The sequence below is a fragment of the Mandrillus leucophaeus genome, unplaced genomic scaffold, assembly GCF_000951045.1.
Source record: "Mandrillus leucophaeus isolate KB7577 unplaced genomic scaffold, Mleu.le_1.0 Scaffold580, whole genome shotgun sequence".
NCBI classification, from domain to species: Eukaryota; Metazoa; Chordata; class Mammalia; order Primates; family Cercopithecidae; genus Mandrillus; species Mandrillus leucophaeus.
Window position 1 is genome coordinate 1,051,341 of NW_012106253.1, and position 26,019 is coordinate 1,077,359.

The 26,019-nt window shown below is 37.8% G+C and overlaps 1 protein-coding gene and 1 pseudogene across 4 annotated transcripts in view; one reads left to right on the forward strand and one right to left on the reverse strand.

Annotated features, from left to right (window-relative positions):
* Nucleotides 1–2,169: 2,169 nt before the first annotated feature.
* The window catches only part of PPHLN1 (periphilin 1), a 219,392-nt gene continuing 195,542 nt past the window's right edge, over nt 2,170–26,019 (reverse strand). For 2 of the 4 annotated variants that reach the window (XM_011999055.1, XM_011999054.1), the window contains one exon: nt 6,984–7,636. In XM_011999055.1, the coding sequence (XP_011854445.1) occupies nt 7,442–7,636 (195 nt within the window). In that variant the 3' untranslated portion in view covers nt 6,984–7,441. Of the gene's footprint in view, nt 2,197–2,509; nt 2,828–6,183; nt 6,285–6,983; nt 7,637–26,019 lie in introns of those variants that run through there. The other 2 variants (XM_011999052.1, XM_011999053.1) reach the window with 2 other exon arrangements.
* On the forward strand, nt 12,355–14,893 carry LOC105553106 (annotated as a pseudogene).

Below are 26,019 nucleotides of genomic sequence, written 5' to 3' on the forward strand. Positions count from 1 at the left end.
CCTGCTGCTGAGTAAGTAAACTGAAGACTAAGAAGTAATCTTGCAGTAGAGAGTAATAAAGCCCACATTTTAGCAAAATGCGTTAAGCCTGTTAAGAAAAAAGACAATCTACTTAAACGTGGTTGCTTTATTTTGCACTTTTAAAATTCACAAAAAACTTTACAATATCTACATTCTGCCTGTTGGTAACCAAGGCTTTATGGTAAGACAATGAAAATTTTATCACACCAACTGGGCATATGCAAAAAAAATGAATAATTTACAAACAAGTCTTTTTAATCAAGAACATTATGTAAAATATACACTCTGGTAAACATCTGAATTCATCCATCCTAAAATTAGACTTTAAGAGGCAAAAAAAAAAAAAAAAAAAAAAACCCCAAACAGATTTTAGCACTAACAAGCCTATCAGAATAATGCTGATGGCAAGCCATAAACAGCTTTAAATGCTGACTGTAATTTGGGGAAAGGGGAGAAAAAGAAATTATCTGTTGTATCTATATTTAAATACATCTGTTAGTGAGACTTCTCTAATTTAATGAATTTCAACAAAGTGAACAACTCCTGCGCCTTTGGTAGTTTCTCAAGTTTTGTTTTTAAACTTGTAAGGAAAAACCCCAGGGAAGCGGGGAGAAGGAAAAACAAGACTAGAACTTTCTTAGTCTTGAACACCAGAACACTGCCGCCCTCCTTGGTGGGGAGCAGTCTTGCGCTGGATGATCAAAGGTTGGGTTCCGGAGGACATCCGTAAACAAACTTATCCAGATACATTTCTAAGGTGGGTAACAAATAAAATCACTGCTCATATAAGGGAAGAATACCAGAGTTGTCATGTGGGATTTAGCTTGGCTTATGTTTTATTAAAGTTAAATAAGTATAAACATCTAAATGGCAAAAATAAAAATCCAAGGTGGTCTCATTTAGAAAATTAAAAAAAATAATTAGTGTTCTCAATTAGTTTTTAAATTTGCGGAATGGCACAATACATATTTTGAGGCACCCGTTATAGAATCTGTTAAAATTATGCATACTACTACTTCCTCTTTTAATATAATTTTTATGTACTCTAAGGTAGGTATTATCAGTAGAGGCCACTAAAAATAATGCCAGAATTCAAGTGAGAGAGAATAGAAATGGAAAGAGGAAGGGAGGATAATGAAATTGGATAGTAAGTAATAACAAACATGAGTTTTAAAGTTTCCTCACTAATAACACAGAATTGTATATTTTGGCTCAATGCCACTAGGCTGCTGAAGTGACCAGGAAGTGAGTGGAATATCGTAATTGTCCCAGTTAGATTCTTAACTAACTCGTGATTTGGGTGAGGGGTCATTTCCACAGACTGCTCGGTAAGGGGTAGCTGTGCTGTGCTGCCTATTCGCTTTGTTTCTTTCAAGAACACTTTTGAAAGGACAAGAACCTATAAAAGGCAGCAGAACAGAACAAAGAACTCATTAGACTACAGAGATTAACACAGCAATAATCTGCCAATAGTTTAATCATGGACATGTTACAATCATCTTGTTTCTTGAGATGGAGAGTATGGGCCTACAAAAAATAGAATAAATAAAATTCCACTATTCTTGGCATATTCCAAAATTTTCCTCTTTTGATCAGAATTTTTTTGGACAAGTCCCATGCCAAGTCTGTCGTGAAGACGCTGGCTGAGCGTTAGATGAAAGGAGTATTCTGACACAGGTATTTTGTGTGAGAATGGCTAGGCGACTGCCGACTTTAGTGCAGCCGAAGACAGAGTGCAGTCCTGATAAGCTGGAGCCGTTTGTATTTATTCAGTACAGACACAATACCAAAGGCCTGAAGCCAACACAATTTGTGAGTAATGAACACTGTCGCCTCCCCTTTGCAGGGAGCAGTCTTGCACGGTTTCTGGAGGACATAAGTAAACAAACTTATCTAGATAAATCCCTTTACACACCCTTGTTACCTACTGTTCGCCCTCAGCCTCAGGGCACGAGAATTAGCTGCCTTCAGCTTTATTCTCTCCCGAAGTTTTGGAAAACCTCCCTGCCTTCCAATTGCATCTTTCCTTATAGCGTCTCCTACCGCCCTGACCAATCTCCTACATCACCCCTTTTCTGTTTTTTGCATCAGGTTTTGTTGATTGACGACTACAGATGTGTGCAGCAACAGTTTTGTCAGGCATAGCAGTTACTGCTTGTTTTCCGGCTTTAGATCCTAGAATTAGTAAACAACAAGAGACAAACATGAGTATAATTAGTAATATTCTTTTATAATTAAGAAGTGACCCCCAGGAGTGGGGGTCTATCTAGGAGAGATGTTTTCGCATATCCTTCTATATGGCTGTTACTGAGGAACCCCACTGGGGGTATGTTAATCCCTCCTAGCTAAAAAGTCACAGTTAGAAGCTGGGAAGGGGATGTCTGCCTAAGTAATAGGGCTGAAAAAAAGGCAGATTTAGAAAATGGGCTTAATAGAGTATAGCAGGTACAGGTAACAGGCAAAGTGAGAGAATAAAAAGGATTAATACCTTACGCGAGTTGCAATGTACAACAGAGAGCATAGCAAGGAACAAATTTTCCTGAGTGAATGGTGTCTGTGTTCGAAGCAGGATTCGCTCAGCCTCCTGAGTTGTCTTCTTCAGCATCCCCCAGGTAATGTCCGGGGCTCCTGTCGTCCGACGAAACTGTGTCATCCGACGAACCCGTTTCTTCCGGGCCTGTGGGGGCTGCGGGGACTGCAGGGGCTGTGGGGCCTGCGGGGTCGTTTCCTTCATTTCTGGTACCAGGTTGGGTCCTAGCCCCACTATGGTATGGTTTGATGCATCGTGCTGGAATCCAAAGAGGGCCTGAGGGGGTGTGAACACAAGCATATCCTCTTCCCCATGTTAGCAAAACATTTGGACCATGCCATATATTACTATTTACATCTTTCCATAAAACTGTGGTTTTATGTCTTGAGAAGTTTTAGCAAAGTGCTTTTCTATAACTGATTGAAATTTATCATCTAAATTTCAGAAATTAAGGGTAAATAAGGCTTGTGCTAGTAGTGTTTCAGTGTCTTTACTCATAGTCTCCCTTTTTTGTTTTCTGAGCATATTTTTAAGGGTGAAGTGGGCACGTTCTACTATGGCCTGTCCTTGGGGGTTATACGGGATGCCTGTGGAGTGTTGGACACTCCAAGTGTGACAAAATTGTTGAAACTGTGAGCTGGCATAAGTTAGACCCTTATTAGTTTTAATTTTTGTGGGCCGCCCCATAAACATAAAAGTTAAAAGAAGATGTTTAATGACAGATCAGGTGGACTTTCCAGGAAGAGCACATGTGCTAATTAGGTGAGAACAGGTTATCAACGGATACATGTACATATCTTTGTTTTCCAAATTCAGGGACGTGTATAACATCTCTTTGTTATAACTGATTAGGTTCTAGTCCTCTAGGGTTAACACCTGTTGAAGGAGGGGACATGCCTGTGAGGCAGCAATCTGGGCATTTACAGGATAATTTGTTTAGCTAGTCTTTGCATAAGTTGAAATTGTGTAGTTAAGTTTCTCTAATTTTGGTGGAAAAACTGATGTGATTGGATGGCTTGGTTAAGCAGTGACATCATAACTTGCAGGTCTGCTTGATCATTGTCATAATCCAGTGGGCCAAGCAGTGAGCTGTGGGCTCAAATACGTGTGATAAAAATAGAATGTGTACATTGACCTAACAATTGCTGAAGTCAAAGAAAAAAGGCACACAGGGTGGGCTCGAGAATAGACTTAATGAGGGCTGTTTCAAGGTTCTGCAATAAATAAGCAGAGTAAGCAGAGTAACTAACAATACTGATGGGCTGAACGGAAAAAGGTTCTAGGGCCAATATTAGGGCTCCAATCTCAGCTCTCTGAGTACTAGTAAACCTAGATGGAGTGAGGGAGTTAGGTGGTTTCCACCAGATAGCTGCTTTTCCATTTTTATGAGAGTCATCAGTAAAAAGCATTACAAAGTTAGGTATGGGGGAGGGAACTACTTTTGTAGGCATAACTACAGGAGTACTAGATAAGAACTGAAATAGTTTGTCAGCAGGAAGGGCATGTTTTATATGGCCTGCATAATCAGAGAGTGCTTTCTGAAGGTCTAGAGATAGGGGCAAGACTGCTTCAAATTGTTTTTTACTCAAGGGAATTCTTATGACATCAGGGTCATGACCTAGCAACTGACTGCATCATCTGCTGACTGTATAGATGACTTTACTAACTAGCTGGAAATAGGGAGATAGTGTTTTAGTCCCAGTATGTGAGCAAAAAACCTATTCTGGGAAGTGCAGCCCCAGGGCCATTTGTCCTATTAATCCCGTAGGGGAAATATTTAATAGGAAAAACAAACAATTGGACTGAGTATTGTGGGTCTATGCAATCTAGTTGCCTCTGAGAAATAGCTTGATTTCCTCAATTTCTCTTTTTGCTGTGGGGATTAAATACCTGGGAGAGTCTAGGGCTATATTGCCTTTTAGGATAGAAAACAGGTTTTGTAATTTATCAGTAGTTATGCCCAAGGTGGTGTGAAGACAGTTAATATTGCCTAGCAATTTTTGATAATGATTTAAGGTATGTTAGTTGCTAGTATTTAATTTAACCTTTTGAGGTCTTATTGACCAGGAAGTTAGTATGTATCCAAGATACTTCTAAGGTGAGGACATCTGTACTTTTTACTTTTTCAGGTGCTATGATTAAATCTCTTAACTGTGTATTCCTTACAACAGAGACATATAAACTCAAAAGTACTGGCTCCATTGGGGCTGCTGGTAAAATATCATCCATAAAAATGAATAATCTTGCAGCTAGGAAATTTTTTTCTACTGGGGAGCAAAGCCTGATTTACATAATATTGACACACGGTAGGACTGTTCAGCATTCCTTGAGAAAGTACTTTCTAATGAAATAGGTCAGCTGGCCTTTCATTATTGATAGCTGGTATTGTAAACACAAATTTTTCTCTGTCCTGTTCTGCAAGGGGAATAGTATAAAAGCAGTTTTTTAAGTCAGTAACAACTATAGGCCAATCTTGAGGAATTGCTGCAGAGGAATGGAGCCCATTGAAGGGGCCCCATAGATTGCAAATTAGCATTGATAGCTTGTAAGTCATGCAAAAGTCTCCATTTGCCAGACCTTTTGGGAATGATGAAAATGGGCAAATTCCAAAGGCTGTTTGCTGGTTCTGTATGGCCGGCTTTTAATTGCTCCTCAACTAATTCATTGGCTCGGCTTTTAATTGCTCCTCAACTAATTCATTGGCTCGTTGTAATTTCTCTCCCTTTAAAGGCCACTGTTCTACCCAAATAGGATTTTAAGACAGCCACATCAGGGATAGGGGAGGAATTGTAACAGTAGCTATTACTAAAAAGAGGTTTGCTGTTTATATAATTCATCAAATTCTGTCCTCCAGGGGAGGTACTGACTGGTCTCTAAAATTGTTTTTAGCTAGCACTGACCAGTCATATAGGGTTATATGGAAGTTGTCTGCTATGGCCTCAATTAATCCTTTCATAAATGGGCTAGCAGCTCCGTTTTCTCTAATGCTTTTTCTTCTCTCTTTATAAGCATAAAAAGTAATGGTTCCTATACTTGATTGCCTTGTCAATTTTGTATCACTGGGCAGGCCAAGAGGTCCCCTTCTAATGCCGCTTGCCTAAGACAGGGTCCCATAGCTGTAGCGTACCCCTTGTCTTTTTTCCAATTTATTGGGGGAGGGAGCTCAGGGAAAACCTCCGATTCCTCTTTGGTATCTTTATCCAGTAAAGGGGGTAAAAGGGGACTGAGGGAGGAAGAGGAGGCGATAAGGTGATGGTTCCTCCTCCCTTCCCTTCTTAGGCTCTTCTGTGTACAGCTGGACCAAAGCAGCCTTAACTAAGGCCCATAACGTTAAAGATGTTACCAGGACCCATTGCCCTTGTGCATGATATCGTTTAAGATTTCTCCCCACTTGTTGCCAAAGCTCTAGGTCCAGCGTGCCTTCTTCTGGGAACCATGGGTTTTGGGAAACAACAGTTTGCATTAGGTCCCTTAACTGAGCCTGCGAAACTGAGGCTCCACTGGCTTTAGGCAGTTGTTTCAATACTTTTATATACTGTTTCTGTTGTGCAGATAGCTGTTGTACCATGATGAAACCCTAGCTTGAGTACTCCCCTGAACTTGGAAATCCCGAGCGAGCACCAATGACTTACTGACTGCGCAGTCTCTTCACCTTCGTTTTCGGGGGTTCCGTCGTGATCCATTGCGGCGTTCCTCACAGGGGGCACCTGCTGCCAAGTCTGTCCCGCAGACTCTGGCCGAGTGACGGATGAAAGGAGTATTCAGACGCAGGTATTTTGCGTGAGAATGGCTAGGGGACTGCTGGCTTTAGCGCAGCCGAAAAGAGAGTGCAGTCCTGATAAACTGGAGCCGCTGCTTGTATTTATTCTGTATTTATTCGGTACAGATAGAATGCCAAAGGCCTGAAGCCAACACGATTTGTGGGTCATTAACACTGCCACCCTCCTTGGCAGGGAGCAGTCTTGCGCTGGATGATCAAAGGTTGGGTTCCAGAGGACATCCGTAAACAAACTTATCCAGATACATTTCTTTACACTACCTTGTTACCTACTCTTCGCCCTCAGCCTCAGGGGAAGAGAATTAGCTGCCTTCAGCTTTATTCTCTGAAGCTGTGCAAAACCTCCCAGTCTTCCAAGAAGGTTTGGTTTGCGTCTTTCCTTAAAGCTTCTCCTACCACCCTGATCGATCTCTTACAGTCCCAAACTTAAAATATCCCTCATCTTCCACCTCAAATTGCCTCTTCTATTTGTTAGTCTTGTATATGATATTATTTAAGTCTCATACATCAGTGAGAGAGTCAGGAGTTTCAGGATTATTGTAATAGAAGACATTGAGTTCATTACTTGGAAAAATGGATTTTTTTCTGAGGTATCTCTCAGAGATTTAAGTGCTCTATTTTATCATTGAATGATAATTATTCTCAAAGCAAATATTCTCTAAGATACCAAAGTATTCAGTTTATTAGGATAGTACACTTTAACATATTACAAGTTACAAAGCCTAAGAAAAAGCAAGCAACAAAGTCAATAAAATCACAACTTAGAATTCTAACATTTTCAGATGGTATCGTGTGTCGGCTGGGAGCGGTGGCTCACGCCTGTAATCTCAACACTTTGGGAGGCTGAGGCAGGCAGATCACTTGAGGCCAGGAGTTAGAGACTAGCATGGCCAACATGGTGACACCCCATTTCTACCAAAAAAAAAAAATACAAAAATTCTAATGAAACATTTTAAACAGACTATTTTAGATGTTTATTTAATATTGAAATGTGGTCAACTATCATAAAGTATTTCACTGCATCACAAAAATTCCATATATTAAGGATTTACACAATCCAGGAAAAAAATTTTTTAGAAGCTGTTTTTTTTTTCTGGTCTGAGCAAAAAAATCTAAAAAGGCTCTCCAAAATCTTGAGTGGAAGTATCATACTCTGCAATGAAATGCTTGAGTTCTTCAACACACCGCTCACCTATTTCATGTAAATTTTGCCTCAATGCAAACTGTATAGACTTTTCTAATGAAGGATCTTTTTCAATCAGCATTTTCACCACCATCCCGAAAGTTTCACAGTCTTGTCGGTAAACCTAAAAGGTAAAACACATTCTGGTTAGCTGAGAATGAAAATAACTAGCCAAATACTTAGCTGACTGAGTTGGCAGAATTATGACACTAACATCTAAAAGAGAGACACAATATTACAGCAGAACCTTTCTCGGCCTTGCATTATCACTATTACCAGAGGCCACTTAAACTTCTATCCTTGAGATCTGCTGACAACTTGAATGAGAAGGAAAACATTAACATACCACATTACTGAATGCAGAAGTGTAAGGCAGTCTAATCAAAGGACATCAGACTAGAGATGAGAATAAGAACAAAGGCTAGGGAAGACATATCAATGACTTTGTTCATTTATTTGTTTGGAAGAAAAAAGTTTCTGAGCCCCTAACTTTAGATTCTTTGTTTGAATCATGATCAGATAACAAATTCTGTTTAGTGGCCAGGTGTGGTGTCTCACACCTGTTATCTTGGCAATTTGGGAGGTGGAAGCGGGTGGATCACTTGAGGTCAGGAGTTCCAGATTAGCCTGGCCAACATGGCAAAACCCCATGTCTACTAAAAATACAAAAAATTGGCTGGGCGTGGTGGCACGCATCTGTAATCCCAGCTACTTGGGAAGGTGGCGGCCTCTATAAACTGGGAAACGCAAGGGAATATATTTTCCCTAGAGCCTCCAGAGGAAATGCAGCCCTGCACTGGACATTCTGATTCGGGTCCAGTGAAACCTGTTTTGAACTTTATATATTATTCTCAGGTTCTCATGGACTATTAACCAAGTTAGACAACACTCTGGGTCATAAAATAAACCTTAAATTTGAAATAATAGGTATCGTATAAAGTATGCTTTCAGATCACAATGGAATTAAATTAGAACTCAACAACAGAAAGCTAGCTGAAAAATCTCAGAATATGTGGAGATTAAACAACACACTTCTAAATAACACACAAAATCCACTGGAACTAATAAGTGATTATAGCATGGTTGCAGGACACAGGATCTTTTAATATACAAAAGTCAATTAATTGCTTTCCTACATACCAGTAATGAGCAAATGGAATTTGAAATTAAAACACAACACCATTTATATTAGCACTGACAAAACCCCTTAAGTTTGAGTCTAACAAAATACATACAAGATTTATACGAGGAAAACTATAAAATGCTCATGAAAGAAGATACAAATAAATAGAACATAAATAAAAGATAAACTATATATATTAATATAAATATACATAACATATAAATAAGATATAGAGAGATAGTCCAAAATTGACAGGAAGAGTCAATACTGTTAAAATACAAGTGCTTCCCAACTTGACCTACATAAATTTCAGTCTCAATGAAAATCCCAGTAATTAATTTTGTGAATAGTGACAAACTGATTTTAAAGTTCATACACAAAGGCAGAAAACCCATAATACTGAATATAATATTGAAGAAAAAAAGGAAAAAAGTCAAAAGACTGACACTATCCAATTTCAAAACCTACTGTAAAGGTGGCTCACACCTGTAATCCCAGCACTTTGGGAGACTGAGGCGGGCAGATGACCTAAAGTCAGGAGTTTGAGACCAGCCTGGCCAACATGGTAAAACCCTATCACTACTGAAAATAAAAAATTAGCTGGGCATGGTGGCGTTGTCTGTAGTCCCAGCTACTCAGGAGGTGGAGGCAGAAGAATTGCTTGACCCTGGGAGGCAGAGGTCGCAGTGAGCCGAGATCGTGCAACTGTACTCCAGTCTGGGTGACAGAGTGAGATCTTGTCTCAAAACAAAAAACAAAACACCTTACTGTAAAGTTACAGTAATCAAGACTGTATGCCATTGGCAGAAGAACAGACAAATCAAGGACAGGACAGTCCAGATACCGACCGATACAAATACAGTGAACTGAACTTTAAAAACAGAGCACAGAAGTAATTCAGTGGAGAAAAGACAGTCTTCAACTTGACAGTTAAGTTCAAGACTTCATTGAACTTCAATGAGTTGAGCAGTGCTTGAACAACTGGATATCTATCTACATGCAAAATAAATAATCTAGACACAGATCTTATACCTTTCAAAAATATGTTAACTCAAAATGGATCATAGACCTAAATATAAATGCAAAACTGTAGTATTTATAGAAGGTAACAGAGGAAAAAATCTAGGTGATCTTGAGTTTGGTGATGACTTTTAAATATAACATCAAAGACAATCCAAGAAAAAACCCAATATATTGGATTTCATTAAAATTTAAAAACCTATGCTTTGTGAAAGACATTGTTAAGGGCATGAACAAACAAGCTACAGACTGGGAAAAAATCTTTGCAAAACATGTATGTGATAAACTAGTATCCAAAATATACAAAGAACTGATAACTCAACAATAAGAAGGCCGGGTGAGGTGGCTCATGCCTGTAATCCCAGCACTTCGGGAGGCTGAGGCAGGCAGATCACGAGGTCAGGAGTTTGAGACCAGCCTGACCAATATGGTGAAACCCCCATCTCTACTAAAAATACAAAAAAATTAGCCAGGCACGGTGATGCATGCCTATAATCCCAGCTACTCGGGAGGCTGAGGCAGGAGAATTGCTTGAACCTGGGAGGCAGGGGTTGCAGTGAGCCAAGATCGTGCCACTCCACTCCAGCCTGGGCTACAGAGTGAGACTCTGTCTCAAAAAAAAACAAAACAAAACAAAAAAATAAAAAACAAACAAAAAAAATAAGAAACCCAAATTATTTGCCCAATTATAAAACGGGCAAAAAACTGAATGAACACCTCACCAAAGCAGATATTCAGATGGCAAATGAACATACGAGAAAATGCTCAACATCGTTTGTTATTAGGAAATTGACAATTAAAACGATGATAAGTAGTGAGATACCACTACACATCTATTAGAACGCTTAAAATCCACAACTTAAATTTAAATTTAATTTAAATTTAAATCCACAAAAAAATTTGACACCACCAATTTCTGTCAAAAATGTAGAGCCACAGAACTCTCCTTCATTGTTGGTGGGAATGCAAAATGGTACAACCACTTTGGTAGACAGTCCAGCAGTTTCTTAGAAAGCAAAACATTGTCTTACCATACAATCCAACAATCCCACTGCTAGGTATTTATCCAAATAAGTTGAAAACTTATGTCTATACAAAAACCTGCATACAAATCTTTAAATCAACTTTATTTATAACTGCCAAAAATTGGAAGCATCCAAGATGTTCTTTAATGGATAAATGGACAAACTGCAGTACACTCATACAATGGAATGTTTTTCATAAAAAAAATTAGCTATCAAGCCACAAAATGACACAAAAGAATCTTAAGTGAAAGAAGCCAGTCTGAAAAGGTTATACACTATGATACCAACTATATGACATTCTGATTATTTAAAAAACAAAAACCCATAGACACTAAAGAGATCATTAGTTGCCAGGGGGAAGGGGAAAGGACAAACAAGTGGAACACAGGACATTTCTTAGGGAGATGAAATTATGCTGTATGGGACTGTATGGTATGATACTGAATGATACATTATGCATTGGCCAAAATTCACAGAACTGTAGGAGACAAAGAGTGAATCCTAATGTAAACTATGGACTTTATTTAATATTAATATATCAATATTAGTTCATCAATCATAACAAGTGTATCACAGTAATGCAAAATGTTAATAATAGGGGAAACTGTGTAAGGAGAAGGGGCATATAAGAACTCTCTATGCTCCTGCAGGTTTTCTATAAATTTAAAACAGCTCCAAAAAATAAAATCTATTAAAAATTTTTTTTCAAAAATAATCACACAAAAGTGAAAGAAGAAAAAAAGTTTTCTTAACTTTTGTGCCTGAGTTTCAGTACTTATACCAGACTGTGCTGTTTAACAATTAAATAAGATAATACAGAACACTCAGAATAGTGCCTGCTACATAGGAAGTATTTAATCTAAGGCAGCTATAGTGATGATGATGGAAAGAGGAGAAACAACTATTCTGACTTTGTCTATAGAAGGGAGTACTAGAAAATGATGTTAGAGCTGATAAGTTCTCTCTAGAAAACAAAGAAAAGGAAAAGGAAATGGTGTTTGGGGGAAATGCTAGTGGCTTAGTACAGCCGATAAATTAATAAAGAGGGAAAGAGCTACAAGTAGAAATTGGAACCTTTGGATGTATCAGGAAGAGAAAAATGAAAAAGAATCTATGCTTTGGGTTCCTGCTACTGAGAGCCAGGACAATAAATATGAGAAGATGTGTGAAAGAAAGACGAGATTAGAGGCTTTACAAATACAGTAGTCCCCACTTTATCTGAGATTTGTTACCTGCTATAAACTGCAGTCCAAAAATATTAAATGGAAAACTCCAGAAACAAACAATTCTTAAGTTTTAAACTGCATGCTGTTCTGAGTAGTGTGATAAGATCTTGCACCATCCTGCTTCATCCTGCCCCAGACATAAATCCTCCCTTTGTCCCATATTCAATTTTTATCTACTACCCACCTGTTAGTCACTTAGTAGCCCTCTCAGTTGTTGGATTCCTAAAACATAGTATATACAGGGTTCAGTACTATCTGAGTTTCAGGGATCCACTGAGGATCTTGGAACGTATCCCCTAAGGATAAGGGGGGATACTGTAATGAAGAAGCAGTAGATATATGATAATGTGAAGAGTGATAGGTGGAAGGTTTTTTACTTTTATATATTTCAATGGGGAAGGTACTAGGAGGAGATAAGTTCAGTACTAAGTAGTCACTTGAGTCACTCATGAGACAGCCAGAACCAACTACCAACAGGAAGTTAAGTACATCAGTCTGGACTTCTGAAGAAATACACAGAAGTGAGGAAGGGATCGATTTTATAATCTGTAGCAGTAATGTCAGCTGAGGCCAGGGGAATTTCTTGAAGGAGGGAGAGTTCTTCCTAGCACCACAAAACTGATACTCAGTAAATGTTCAATGAATAGCTAACGTGTGCTTTAAGAGAATGTAAGAGCCAAAGAGAGCCAAGTGCAGACATCTAAAACCATCAATGTCATCCACAGAAAAGACTACAGAAAAGTTAAGAATCAGGAGACAGTGAAGGCACAGATGCCAAAGAAAGAGTTTATAAAATAAGGACATAGTCAATCAAATGCCAGAGAAAGATCAAAGAAACATACTGACTAGATTTGGCAGTTAGGAGGTAAACCACAAGAGCAGCTTGTTGGGATGGTGGAGACTGGAGAGCTGTGCTGTCCAATACAGTAGCCACTAACCACACGTGACTATATTTTATTTTCCATTAGTGAAACAGAAATAATTCTGTTTCTCAGTCACACTAGTTCTATTTCAAATGCTAGTGGCTGCCATACTGGACATGAGGATATAAAACATTTTCATCACTGCAGACAATTCTGTTTAGCAGAGTTGTCATGGAGGACTGAGGAGTGAAAAGAAGGGAAAGCTGTCATGGTAAGTGGTGATCTAGTAAATTAAATACACATTTGCAACTATTTTACCATTAAAGTGGAAAATAAAAGCTTACAACTTTTATAGGAGCATTGTGAAATAAAATTAGCATCTGTAAAATGTTCTACAACCTTTTAATGAAAGGTACATAAAAATAAGTTAAAAAAAGAAACTCCAATTGGGGCGTAATATACAAGGAACCATTCATAATGTCTAATGTGTTGATGAGGTCAGGAAAAAAGTGATAGTACATTTATATTAAATACTGGAGATAAATTTAAACCCTTTAATTTGGGCCTCTGCAATGCAGAAGGTGCCAAAACTATTGTAATCTATGTTGCTGTTTGTGCTGTATTAATAGAAAAGGATATCTTTGAGTCCTCCTCAAAGCTGCAGTCCCACTGCCTCTTAAAAACACAGCTTCTAAAAAGAACACTGGTGGTTGCTAAGAAATGCATTACGAACACATGGATCAGAGCTATAGTGCCTGCATTCAATATGTGTGAAATTATTACAACCCAAAAGGAAGCAACTGCAAAATCAATGATAAATTAAGTACAACTTGCAGCAGCTTTTCGTGAGGAATTTGTTGTGAGAGAAGATTTAATGGAGGTGGCAACAGGAACACATGGTAGTAACATTCAGCAAGCTAGGAAGGTTCCTGGAGTTACCGCCATTGAGCTAGATGAAGACACTGAAACATTAAGAATCTATAGAGAGAGTGCTGATGCTGTAAAAAAGGCTAGAGGTTTCTTGGAATTTGTGCAGGATTTTATTCAGGCTTCTAAGAACCTCACTGGAAAAGTAATTGGAAAAAAATGGCAAAGTTATTCAAGAAATAGTAGACAAATCTGATACAGTTCAGGTGAGAATTGAAGGGGATAGTGAAAATAAACTACCCAGAGAAGACGGTATGATTCCATTTGTATCTGTTGGCACTAAAGAAACCATTGGAAATGTGCAAGTTCTTTTAGAGTACCATATTGCTTATCTAAAGGAAGTAAAACAGCTAAGAATGGAACGCCTACAGATTGATGAGCAGTTACAAGAGATTGGTTCTAGGTCTTATAGTGGAAGAGGCAGAGGTTGTCGGGGCCCTAATTACACCTCCAGTTATAGTACAAATTCTGAGCTGTCTAAACCCTCTGAAATAGAATCTGAGGGTAAAGATAAGCTGAGTGATTGGTCATTGGCAGGAGATGATGATCGAGACAGCCGACATCAGCGTGACAGCAGGAGACACCCAGGAGGAAGATGCAAAGTGTTTCAGGGGGTCAAGGTCGTGGTGGACCACATGGTGGCAAATCCTCCATCATTTCTGTGCTCAAAGATCCAGACAGCAATCCATACAGCTTACTTGATAATACAGAATCAGATGAGACTGCAGACACTGATGCCAGCGAATCTTATCACAGTACTAATCGTCATATGAGGTCTCGTAGACGAAGGACTGACGAAGATGCTGTTCTGATGGATGGAATGACTGAATCTGATACAGCTTCAATTACTGAAAATGGGCTAGGCAAAAGATGTGATTGAAGAGCATGGTCCTTCAGAAAAGGCAATAAATAGCCCAACTAGTGCTTCTGGCAATCACATTGCTACAGCATACTCTGGGAGAAGACAAGATTAATACCTTAAAAGAAGAAAACAGTCAAGAAGCAGCAGTCCTCAATGGTGTTTCATAAACCGAAGAAGTCCTAGTTTACAGTTCTTTTATATTACATTTACAATAATGCTTGTACCAGCTTGCCAAAGATAGAATATGGATTGCCAATCTTTACATCGCACTTTCAGTTCCACCATTTGGAATTCAAAAAGGGGAGGGATCCTGAATAAATCATATGTTAAACATACTTTGACACCTACTGTGTTATAAAATATATCATCAGATATGCCTTGAGAATAGTATATGTAAATTTTTAAAAAGTTGCTGGCTATAGGAAATGTTATTTTGTTTTCAAAATATGGCAGAGATGGGGGGTGGTGGGTGGGGTGGGATCCCTAACGTAATATTCTTTATGAAAGCACTGGCTGCTTTTGTAACATTTTTAATATGCAACCACTTCTTCATCTGAGGAAAACTAGAATAAAACGCAGTCTAAAATACTGTGCACTGAATTGTAATTTCTTCATTAGTTTAGGAACTGGTCTGTTTTAACGTGTTTTTTAAAAGCTGTATGTAGTGGAAAATCTGCAGACCAATGGAATACATTTGTTAAACTCTCATCTGCAGGGACACTGTGTGATATTTGGCAGTGACTGTTCTACCTTGAGGTTTTGTTTGGTTTATTTATTAAAGTGCACAGTATTTAAACATCAAACATAGCTTTAGTTAAAACACTAAGCTGAATTAGTCATGTCCATTCAGACATAACCGGAACTACTGAAAAGATTAATTTCCAGAAGGTTTATTCTATATAAACTACACACTAGTCTTCAGTAGAGTATCTTTTTTTTTCTTGTTTCGGTTGTTTGATGTGCAATATGTTTTTGTATGCAGATAGTAAATAAACTTTGATCTTCCAAAAAAAGAGAGAGAATACAGCGTATTGGCCAGGCATAATGGCTCACGCTCATAATCCCAGCACTTTGGGAGGCCAAGGTGGGTAGATTACCTGAGGTCAGGAGTTTGAGACCAGACTGGCCAACATGGTGAAACCCCATCTCTACTAAAAATACAAAATTTAGCTGGGCGTGGTGGTGGTGGGCGCCTGTAATCCCAGCTACTCAGGAGGCTGGGGCAGGAGAATTGCTTGAACTGGGCAGGTGGAGGTTGCAGTGAGCTGAGATCACACCATTGCACTCTACACTCCAGCCTGGTTACTCCGTCTCAAAAAAACAAAAAACAAAACAAAACAAAATGAATATAATATATATAATACGTATAGCATACAAAATATGTGTTAACTGACTATATTATTGATAGGGCTTTTGGTCAACAGCAGACTATCTGTAGTTAAGTTCTGGGGCAGTCAAAAGTTATACCTGAATATTCACATGTTGCGGCGGGGGGGGGCAGGCAGGGAGAGACAGCATCACAAATCCCTGAGTTGTTCAAGTGTCAACTGTAGAGGTATATGTATCTGTGTGTGTGTGTGTGTGTGTGTGTGTGTGTGTGTGTGTGTGTTTATGAGACAAAGACAGAAGAGCAGCTAAATCGAAGACCCATCACAAAAACACAACTGATGAGATCACTGGCCTTCAGAGAACAGCTCAACCTTCAGTCCCTCTCCACCCCTTTAGAGGTTAAGGGGGTAGGCTGAAAGTTCCAACTCTATAAACACATGATTGGTTACCCTGGGCTATCAGCCCCTAAACAGAAGCTATCCAGGAGCTCCCCCAGCCATTAGTTCCCTCATTCACATACAAAAAGACACTTATCACTTTAAGATTCTAGAAGCTGTGTGCCAAGAAATGGGGGCAAAGGCCAAATATATATTTCTTATTATATCCAGAAATGGAAAGATAAGTGACAAAATAAATAGAGCAAAAGCTTAATTATAGAATCTAGGTGATATGTATATGAGTGTGCGCCAGACAATTTCTTCAACTTTTCTTCATGTCTGAAAATTTTCAAAATAAAATGAAGATGGATCTGTTCTGCTTTGACCCTGGAGGATGAGCTTTGCATCTTCTCAATATGGGTTAGATATTAATAAATCTGCAAATGCTGACACAAGTGTGAATGACAGATAAATGTGCCTGCCACACAACTAGAGCTCACCTTCTATGTTAAAGCACTGGAACTGGTCAGAGTACAACATGCTCTGTTCAAGGACTTTACATTCTAGTAAAAGACCAATAGATTAAAAATTACCAAATAACAAGGTAGAACATGGTAAATGCCATAAGATAATTACAAAGTGTTGTAATTATTCCAAATAAAAGATCATGGGGGGCGCACTAAGACAGTGTGAACTGTTCTAAGCACCTTGAAAGCAAAAAAGCATAGTGTGTTTAAAGAGTAATGAATCTTGGAATATAGGGAAGTTTTGGGAAAAATAGTAGACTGGAATCAAAATGGAGCTAGACATGAGCAGGTAAGGCAAAGACCAAACTCTTAGACTTAAAATAACTTACGGTAGAAACACTGTAGACTTTTTTTTCTCTAATTCAACAGACATTAAACAAACAACTAAAGACTGTTGATTAGGGAAAAAACCAACGTATTCATTGCTCACTGAATTTTGAGAAAAGTAATTTTGTATTCAATGTCAATTACTGGCTTGGGAAAAGAATTTCTAAGATGCAAAACATATAGAAAGGCTAAACCTAAAGAAAAATATTCATGAACACAGGATGAAAGGCAATTAAATACATAATAAAATAGGCTTTAAAATTCTAACTGCTGAGAAAATGAGCACAAATATTTTGCGATATGATATAATTTCATTTGGCTTTTGATACTGTTGTGTCTGAGAATAAAAATTCTTTAACAAAAGCAAGGAGGAGTAGGCTTAATTTGCACATTTCCCAAGTCATGTCCAAAACATCCATCATAATGAAACAGACCACAGTTTAAGATGGCAATTCAGCTCCCTAAAAGATATCTGTAACTTAGAAAGTCCCTTAAGTTTTTTTTTTTTAAAAAAAGAAGTTAAAGTGGCAAAATTCTTTTTTTTTTTTAATTAAATTTTAAAAAATTTCCATTGGTTATTGGGGAACAGGTGATGTTTGGTTACATGAGTAAGTTCTATGGTGGTGATCTGTGAGATTTTGGTGCACCCATCACCTGAGCAGGCAGTATACACTGCACCCAATTTGTGGTCGTTTTTATCCCTCACCCCCTATCCACCCTTTTCCGGAGTCCCCAAAGTCCACTGTGTCTTTCTTAGGCCTCTGCATCCCGCACAGCTTAGCTCCCACATATGAGTGAGAACATACGATGTTTGGATTTCCATTCCTGAGTTAGTTACTTCACTTAGAATAACAGTCTCCAATCTCACCCGGGTCGTTGCAAATGCCACTAATACACTCCTTTTTATAGCTAAGTAGTATTCTATTATATTTATATATATATAATATATATATTCTATTATATGTATTATATATATATATTCTATTTTATATATATATATCACAGTTTCTTTATCCACCCGTTGACTGATGGACATTTGGGTTGGTCCCACGATTTTGCAATTGCAAGTTGCGCTGCTACAAACATATGTGTGCAAGTATCTTTTTCATATAATGACTTCTTTTCCTCTGGGTAGATATCCAGTAGTAGGATTGCTGGATCAAATGGTAGTTCTACTTTTAGTTCTGTAAGGAATCTCCACACTGTTTTCCATAGTGGCTGTACTAGTTTACATTCTCACCAGCAGTGTAGAAGTCTTCCTCCTTCATCACATCCATGCCAACATCTACTGTTTTTTCATTTTTTTGATTATGGCCATTCTTGCAGGAGTGAGGTGGGATTGCACTATGGTTTTGATTTGCATTTCTCTGATCATTAGTGATGCTGAGCATTTTTTCATATGTTTATTGGCCATTTGTGTATCTTCTTTTGAGAACTGTCTATTCATGTCCTTAGCCTACTTTTTGATGGGATTTTTTTTTTTTTCTTGCTGATTGGAGTTTGGTGTAGATTCTGGATATTAGTCCTTTGTCAGATGTACAGATTGTGAAGATCTTCTCCCACTCTGTGGGTTGTCTGTTCACTTGGCTGACTGTTCCTTTTTCTGTGCAAAAGCTCTTTAGTTTAATTAAGTCTCAGCTATTTATCTTTGTTTCTATTGCATTTACTTTTGGGTTCTTGGTCATGAAATCCTTGCCTAAGCCAATGTCTAGAAAGGTTTTTCCAAAGTTTGTCTTCTAGAATTTTTATAGTTTCAGGTCTTAGATGTAAGTCCTTAATCCATCTTGAGTTGATTTTTGTATAAAGTGGGAGATGAGGATCCAGTTTCATTCTCCTACATGTAGCAGCACCATTTGTTGAACAGGGTGTCCCTTCCCCACTTCATGTTTTTGTTTGCTTTGTCGAAGATCAGTTGGCAGTAAGTATTTGAGTTCATTTCTGGGTTCTCTATTCTGTTCCACTGATCTATGTGCCTGTTTTTATGCCAGTACCATGATATTTTTGGTGACTATTGCCTTACAGTCTAGTTTGAAATTAGGTAATGTGATGCCTCCAGATTTGTTCTTTTTGCTTCAAACAGCAAAATTCTTATGTAAACACTGAATTGATTTTTATATACAGCTTACAAAAGAAATATTTGAGAACTATCCAAAGAAAATTTATTTTAAACACAATAAATTCAAATAAATAATTTTACAATTTCACAGATGAGGCAGTCTAGTCTTCATGAAATGATTTAATATTATCTATCAGAAAAGTGTAATATCCTGACTGTACAAAAGGTCACATTTTAGATCTGACTAAGGCTAAAAGAAAGTAATTAACTGGCAACAGCCAGTTCTCAAAGTGAAAAAAAGTCTTACATTGGTTTGAGAAACCTGTAAGGCACAAGATCCACCCAGTTACTCTCCAACAGGAGAGAAATTTGTCAGCAGGAGTGACTAAGCAGGAAACAGCTTAGCTATTTCAAGACCCACCCCCTCCACTTCCTTCCCAGCTCATCTACCACAAAAGAGGTTGGAGACAATTCAATATATAGGTCTCCTTATCTTCTGAAGATATGGAAGTTACGTCTCAGAACCTAGAAGTTTTAACTGTTACAGGGTCCAATGAGTTGAGCTCTCAACTCAGGGAGGCCTCACCACACAAGAATAATTTTTGGAGAAAAGGGAGGAATCCTAGCAAAGGTCTCCATGTCTAAGGATGGCTGTGGGTTACAATTCTAAAGGTCTTTTTATTGGCTTATTCAAATATAATGGCATTTTAAAATTCCTGGCAAATGAGAAGTATTTTTACTAACTTAACATTTTCATATAGACCTTCGTATTTTATGTACCAGAATCCTCAAAAGCACTCTGGAGTTACTGGCCTTATTTTATAAAAATAGTGAAGCAGAGAGATTAAAGGAGTTAATTGTAAGAAATACAATGAACATTCACAGCCTAAATTTCAAATTCACTCCTTATCATACTGCTGCTACCAGGCAAGATAATTATTTAAATCCAAAACAGAAATGAAGCCATGACTGAACTAAATCCTTAGCAAAGATAAATGAGCCTGCTTGGTTTTGAAGAGTGGTGTAAAGGAACTGGCTTGGAGGAGTCTGGAAGCAGGTCATCTGATTATGATTCCTAACTGCCATGAGACAATACATGAGGGGGGTGTGTGTGTGTGTGTTTCATGTCTAATACTGTACTTTAAGGTACTCAAGTCATTCCCCTAGTGAAATTTGAAACGTGGGTTATTTTTTCATATAGCTTCAAGGAAGCCACTAAGATAAACAGAAATAAATAGGTCAGATCACCCATCTGCCCCATGCTGGGAAAAGCATTATTGTTCTGTAAGCTACTTAACGCTGTGGTTGGTTAAAGAGCATTTTATGGTTGAAATGGGACATTTTCAACGTATCCTGCAGAAGAGGCAAGTTCCCCTTAGTTTCTTTTGACAGATGATCCAGTGGACCAGGCACATTCACTCTACTATCCCACTTCTTTCATTATTAAAATCCTATATATTGTATACACACACAGGACCTAGAAGGACCATCAAACTGTAAACTACTTGTAATTATGGATGACTTTGTTCCTTGCTTCCTTTTCAGTTATCTATGATGCACATGTTAACTTTTAAAAAATAACAGTCATTTTAAAAACCTGAGGAGGCCTGGCACGGTGGCTCACATCTGTAATTCCAGCACTGTGGGAGGCCGAGGCAGGCGGATCACAAGGTCAGGAGTTCGAGACCAGCCTGGCCAACATGGTGAAACCCCAACTCTACTAAAAAAATACAAAAATTTTCCGAGCATGGTGGCGTGTGCTTGTAATCCCAGCTACTCAGGAGGCTGAGGGAGGAGAATTGCTTGAACTTGGGAGGTGGAGGTTGCAGTGAGCCAAGATTATCGCCACTGCACTACAGCCTGGGCGACAGAGCAAGACTCTTGTCTCAAAAAAATAAAATAAAATAAAATAGGTCAGGCGCGATGGCTCACGCCTGTAATCCCAGCACTCTGGGAGGCCAAGGTGGGCCGATCACCTGAGGTCAGGAGTTCAAGACTAGCCTGGCCATGGTGAAACCCCGTCTCTACTGAAAAAAAAAAAAAAATTAGCCAGGCGTGGTGGTGCACACCTATTATCCCAGCTACTCGGGAGGCTAAGGCAGGAGAATTGCTTAAACCTGGGAGGCAGAGGTTGCAATAAGCCGAGATCACACCATTGCACTTCAGCCTGGGCAACAAGAGCGAAACTCCGTCTCAAAAATACATACATACATACATACATACATAAATACATAAAATAAAATAAAAACCTCAAGAAAAAATCTGTATTGGAAAGCTGACTTTAGTAGAAGTTACTTTTGCTACTATGAAATTCCTCCATGTCTTATACTGAAAAACCATGTAGTATCAGTACATGTGTTATTATGCTTTTTTCTTTTTCTGTTTTCTGTGACATTAAAGTTTAAATATTCTGTATGTTTAGAAAAGCTTTCTTTTTTTTATAGTATCAAGGTATTGTGACTTTTCGGCTAAAGAAAAATTAGTGTTTGTTCATGCAGTATTTCTGGGAGACTTTCAAAATGTATGCCATAATCTCTTTTTTTGTCGCTGAAGCGAGTGGGGGTAGCTAGAAGGTAACAGGATCAGAAAGTGCTAGTGCAGGGTGGTCAGGATTACCTACAGCTCCAGTAAACAGGCAGTTTCTGTTTAGCTGCTCCCTTTCCAGCCTCCTAAGATAGGCCCCCAAAGCTGTATTTATACTACATGCCAACCAAAAAATATGCATTTATAGAAGATACGATTTAAGAGTTTTGGTAATAAAGATGAATCCTAGAGTTCACTAGTTTACAAAAAATTGGGCTTATGATGTTGACATTACCAAGGAATACGTAGGAAACAGGGATGGCAGGAAGGTGGCGGAAGGAGGCAAGGGAAGAAAGAGGGAAATTATGGAAGAAAGTAAGTTGCCTCGTGCTCTTCTAGTTCCAGGTTCTAAACTTCGTTTCGGTCCTGTTACATAAGAAACCCCGCAATTTTTCAAAACTTTGCCTTTACTTGCTGAAGGTAGTTTGAGTGGGTTTTATAATGTTTTTAAACTTTTAAAATGCAATATACCTACCCTGACAGACTGCTTCATGGAATAGATGTTACCTGGCCTTCTGCGAGCAGTGCAGGCCTGTATACTTGCACTGATAGGCTTATCTGCCTATCAGCAGTGCTTTAACATTGGCAGAAATGCCATCATAATGTTATAAATCTATTTTCTCATCAATGTAATTGCAAAACCCATCAAAGGTGCTTCACAAGCCTCTATTCAACGTAGTTAAAGATAGGCTATAATTTTCCATGGTCGGCCGGGTGCGGTGGCTCACATCTATAATCCCAACACCTTGGGACGGTCAGGTGGGAGGATCACCTGAGGTCAGAAGTTCGAGACCAGCCCGGCCAACATGGTAAAACTCCATCTCTACTAAAAATGGAAAAATTAGCTGGGCATGGTGGTTCACGCCTGTAGTCCCAGCTACTCGGGAAGCTGAGGCAGAAGAATCACTTGAACCAGGAGGCAGAGGTTGCAGTGAGTTGAGATCATGCCACTGTACTCCAGCCTGGGCAACAGAGTGAGACTCAGTCTCAAAAAAAAAAAAAAAAAAAAAAAAAAATTTCCACGTTAAAAGCTAAACAATTACTAATCCTTAAAGTTTCCATTGAAAATATAGCTATCGCTACTCCTACTGGAAAAAAAGAATAATGTATCTGCTTTCAGCTCATCACACACAAATGTAGGATAATAGAATATTATCAGTTTACTTAATCATACTTCTCCCAGAGAGGGACTTTTCAATTACGTAACATACAATACCACTCTGAATACTTCCAAGATGTGTTTTTTCTTTCCAGAAGAAAGGAATTATTCATAACTAATATAAATAGCACAGCTTTATTTTAAAAATAGGAACTGTTGTATCAGGTAGATTAAAAGTAGGTTAAAATTAATTAATATTTAAAATAATTCATTATTTTACTTTTATTTCTGAAGGCATTATGTACAGTGGGAAAAATCCATAAATACTATTATATATAAATGGAAGTCCATATTTTCAAGATCTGTCTGTAGATATTTCCTAATCCATACTTTTATAGCAAAATTCATAGAGTAACTGGTATATGAATTATAATTAATATTGATTTGTCCAGCTAGCAATACAAATATAAACTGCTACTGGCTTCTCAAATGTTACTAAGTTCCTTCCAAGAATCAGAGAAATACTTAGAATAATACTGTGCACAAAAATGAACAGACTAATGTTAGAATCATGTTGTCATTATTACATCAACTAGTCACATTGCTACTTCCACTTTATGCTCAAGGTAAATACCAGGTGTCAGTTACTAAGAACAGTGCTATTAAGTTTTAGTAAATGAAGATATTAATCTTATTTTCAAGCCGTTTTTTTGAAAATAGAATTTACCTACAGCCAAGGATTCAAGGTAGGAATCCAGTCAAATTAAATTAATGTATTGTTTGCAGATAATTTGGGGTAAGTAAGTATTAAGGAACACATCTCAGTATTTCTATTTATTAGAAATTACAAGGGCAAAAATGGTAGTATTATAACTAACAAATTCCACTGAAATCCTTAAAAATCAAATGAACCTTGCTATACATATTTTCAGTATGTAGCATTTTTTTAAAACTGATTTTTTAAACTTGAACTATTAGTTTACAACACTGTAACTTTTTTGGTTAGTAAAATCACTAAAATGGGTATGACTAGTCAATTTTAGGAAAGAATAACAGGGAAAGCCAGGAATAAAAATCTTTGTTTTAGCAGTACTGAACATTTGATTGGTTCAGATAAGAGTCAGAAGGCTGACCACCTTAGTACAAGAGCCAAAAGAAACAGCAGGCTGTCATTTCCCCTTTAACCTTACTTCGTGGAAGACTACCATGTGCTCATGTAGATACAACATAAACAGAAATTTTCATGTAAACACATCCTGGAAAAAGGCATTAAACCATTCTTCTCCTCATACACATTTTCAGTGTCCTATCACAATAAAAAGCATAAACATCAAAATGTGGCTTTGCTGAGGGTTTAGTGCTATTTGTGTTACAGTATTTAAAAGTTTAGAAATTATTACTTATGGTTTGACTTATTTTCTGAAAAACACTAAGTCATTTATAAAAATTAACTACTAAATTATTGTAGTATTTTTAAAAGGACTGATTACATGCCTTTAGAGGTACCATTAATGCTGAAATCTGACTCTGCGCACTCTTACTTCTGGTTTCACTATTTCTACACTCGTAACACTAGCATGGACCTAACCGATACAGCACTGTTACATCACAGCACAGTAGCTTTCTTTCTAGCAGTTTTGCTTCTAGCCTATTTTTATTCTAAACTTTCTTATTCACAGGTGCCATCTTTCTTAAAATAAAATTAAAATAAAAACAAAATAACAAAAATCCTACATCAAAAAAACCCTCTAACCTTCCCAGTATACTGCTCCTCTGGTTTCTGAAGATCTGATCTACTTAAATTCAACAAAATCTTAGCTACTAAAACTTTCTCATCACCCATTAAAATACTATGTACCATACATTTTAAAGCATTTTAACTTCTCTCATATGCCATCTGCATTCCCCTGGCTGCTTCTCTAATTTCTTCAAAATTTTGTTTAAGATATTTGTCACAGCTCAGCATAATGGCTCATGCCTGTAATCCCAGCACTTTGGAAGGCCGAGGCGGGTGGATTGCCTAAGGTCAGGAGTTTGAGAGCAGCCTGAACAACATGGTGAAACCCCATTGCTACTAAAAATACAAAAATCAGCCAGGCCTGGTGGTGTGCATGCCTGTCATCCCAGCTACTCGAGAGGCTGAGACAGGAGAATCGCTTGAACCTGGGAAGTGGGAGGTTGCAGTGAGCCAAGATCAAACCACTGCACTCCAGCCTAGGCAACAGAGCGAAACTCCATCTCAATAAATAAATAAATAAAATAAAGATAGTTTTCACAAAGTCTTTCTAGATCAATTTTTCTAGGTTACTCTAAATATTTAAGAAATGTAAGTATCTTTCTGTCCTCCTACCTCCTCCATTATCTTGAGGACAGAACCACTTCTTTTGCTTCCTTTGTAACTACCTCAGAGCCTCCCAGTGTAAGGCTGAGAAAAAGTTGATTTTTAATTATCTCTGATTTATCTAAAACTCTAAAATCAAATATTCTGGCCTTGGCTCAAATTTTAATTAGACATTTTGATCATCCTAACCAACTGATCCACATGCAAAGTAACTGATATTAGTGAATAAATCTGTTCAAAGGGAGGTGGTCAATAAAAATTATTCCTTGGTTAAGATTACAACTAAAACCATAATAGATTTAGAATTACAAGGAAGGTGAATTATAACAAACAAGTTCTGAAATCAACCAGGGAAGAAAGTTTACATTATAATGTCATTTCAAAATAGTGAAAAGCATAAAACACAGTATCCTGAAAGCTAATAATAATGTTATAACTTTTAAATGTAAACACTTTGTTGTAAATACTTGTTTTTGACAAATAAAACTCAGTATTTAGTATCAATTATTCATATATAAAAAATACACACAGAATCTTGCTGATAGTTGGCTTAGCAAAATGTTTTGTATGCAAATTGTGTAAAGTGATCATCAATCAAATGCACAAACCATACTCTAGTTAAAATACCCAATTCCTGTACTGGATTAACAACATTTTATTATTTTGTGAGAATCAAATCCTGACCACAATCAAGATAAGATTTGGACTAAAATTGTTTTCCCTGTAAGAGAATTCCTACATTGTGGGAAGAGAATAAAATTCAATCAGAGGCCAGATGCGGTAGCTCACACGTGTAATCCCAGCACTTTGGGAGTCTTGAGG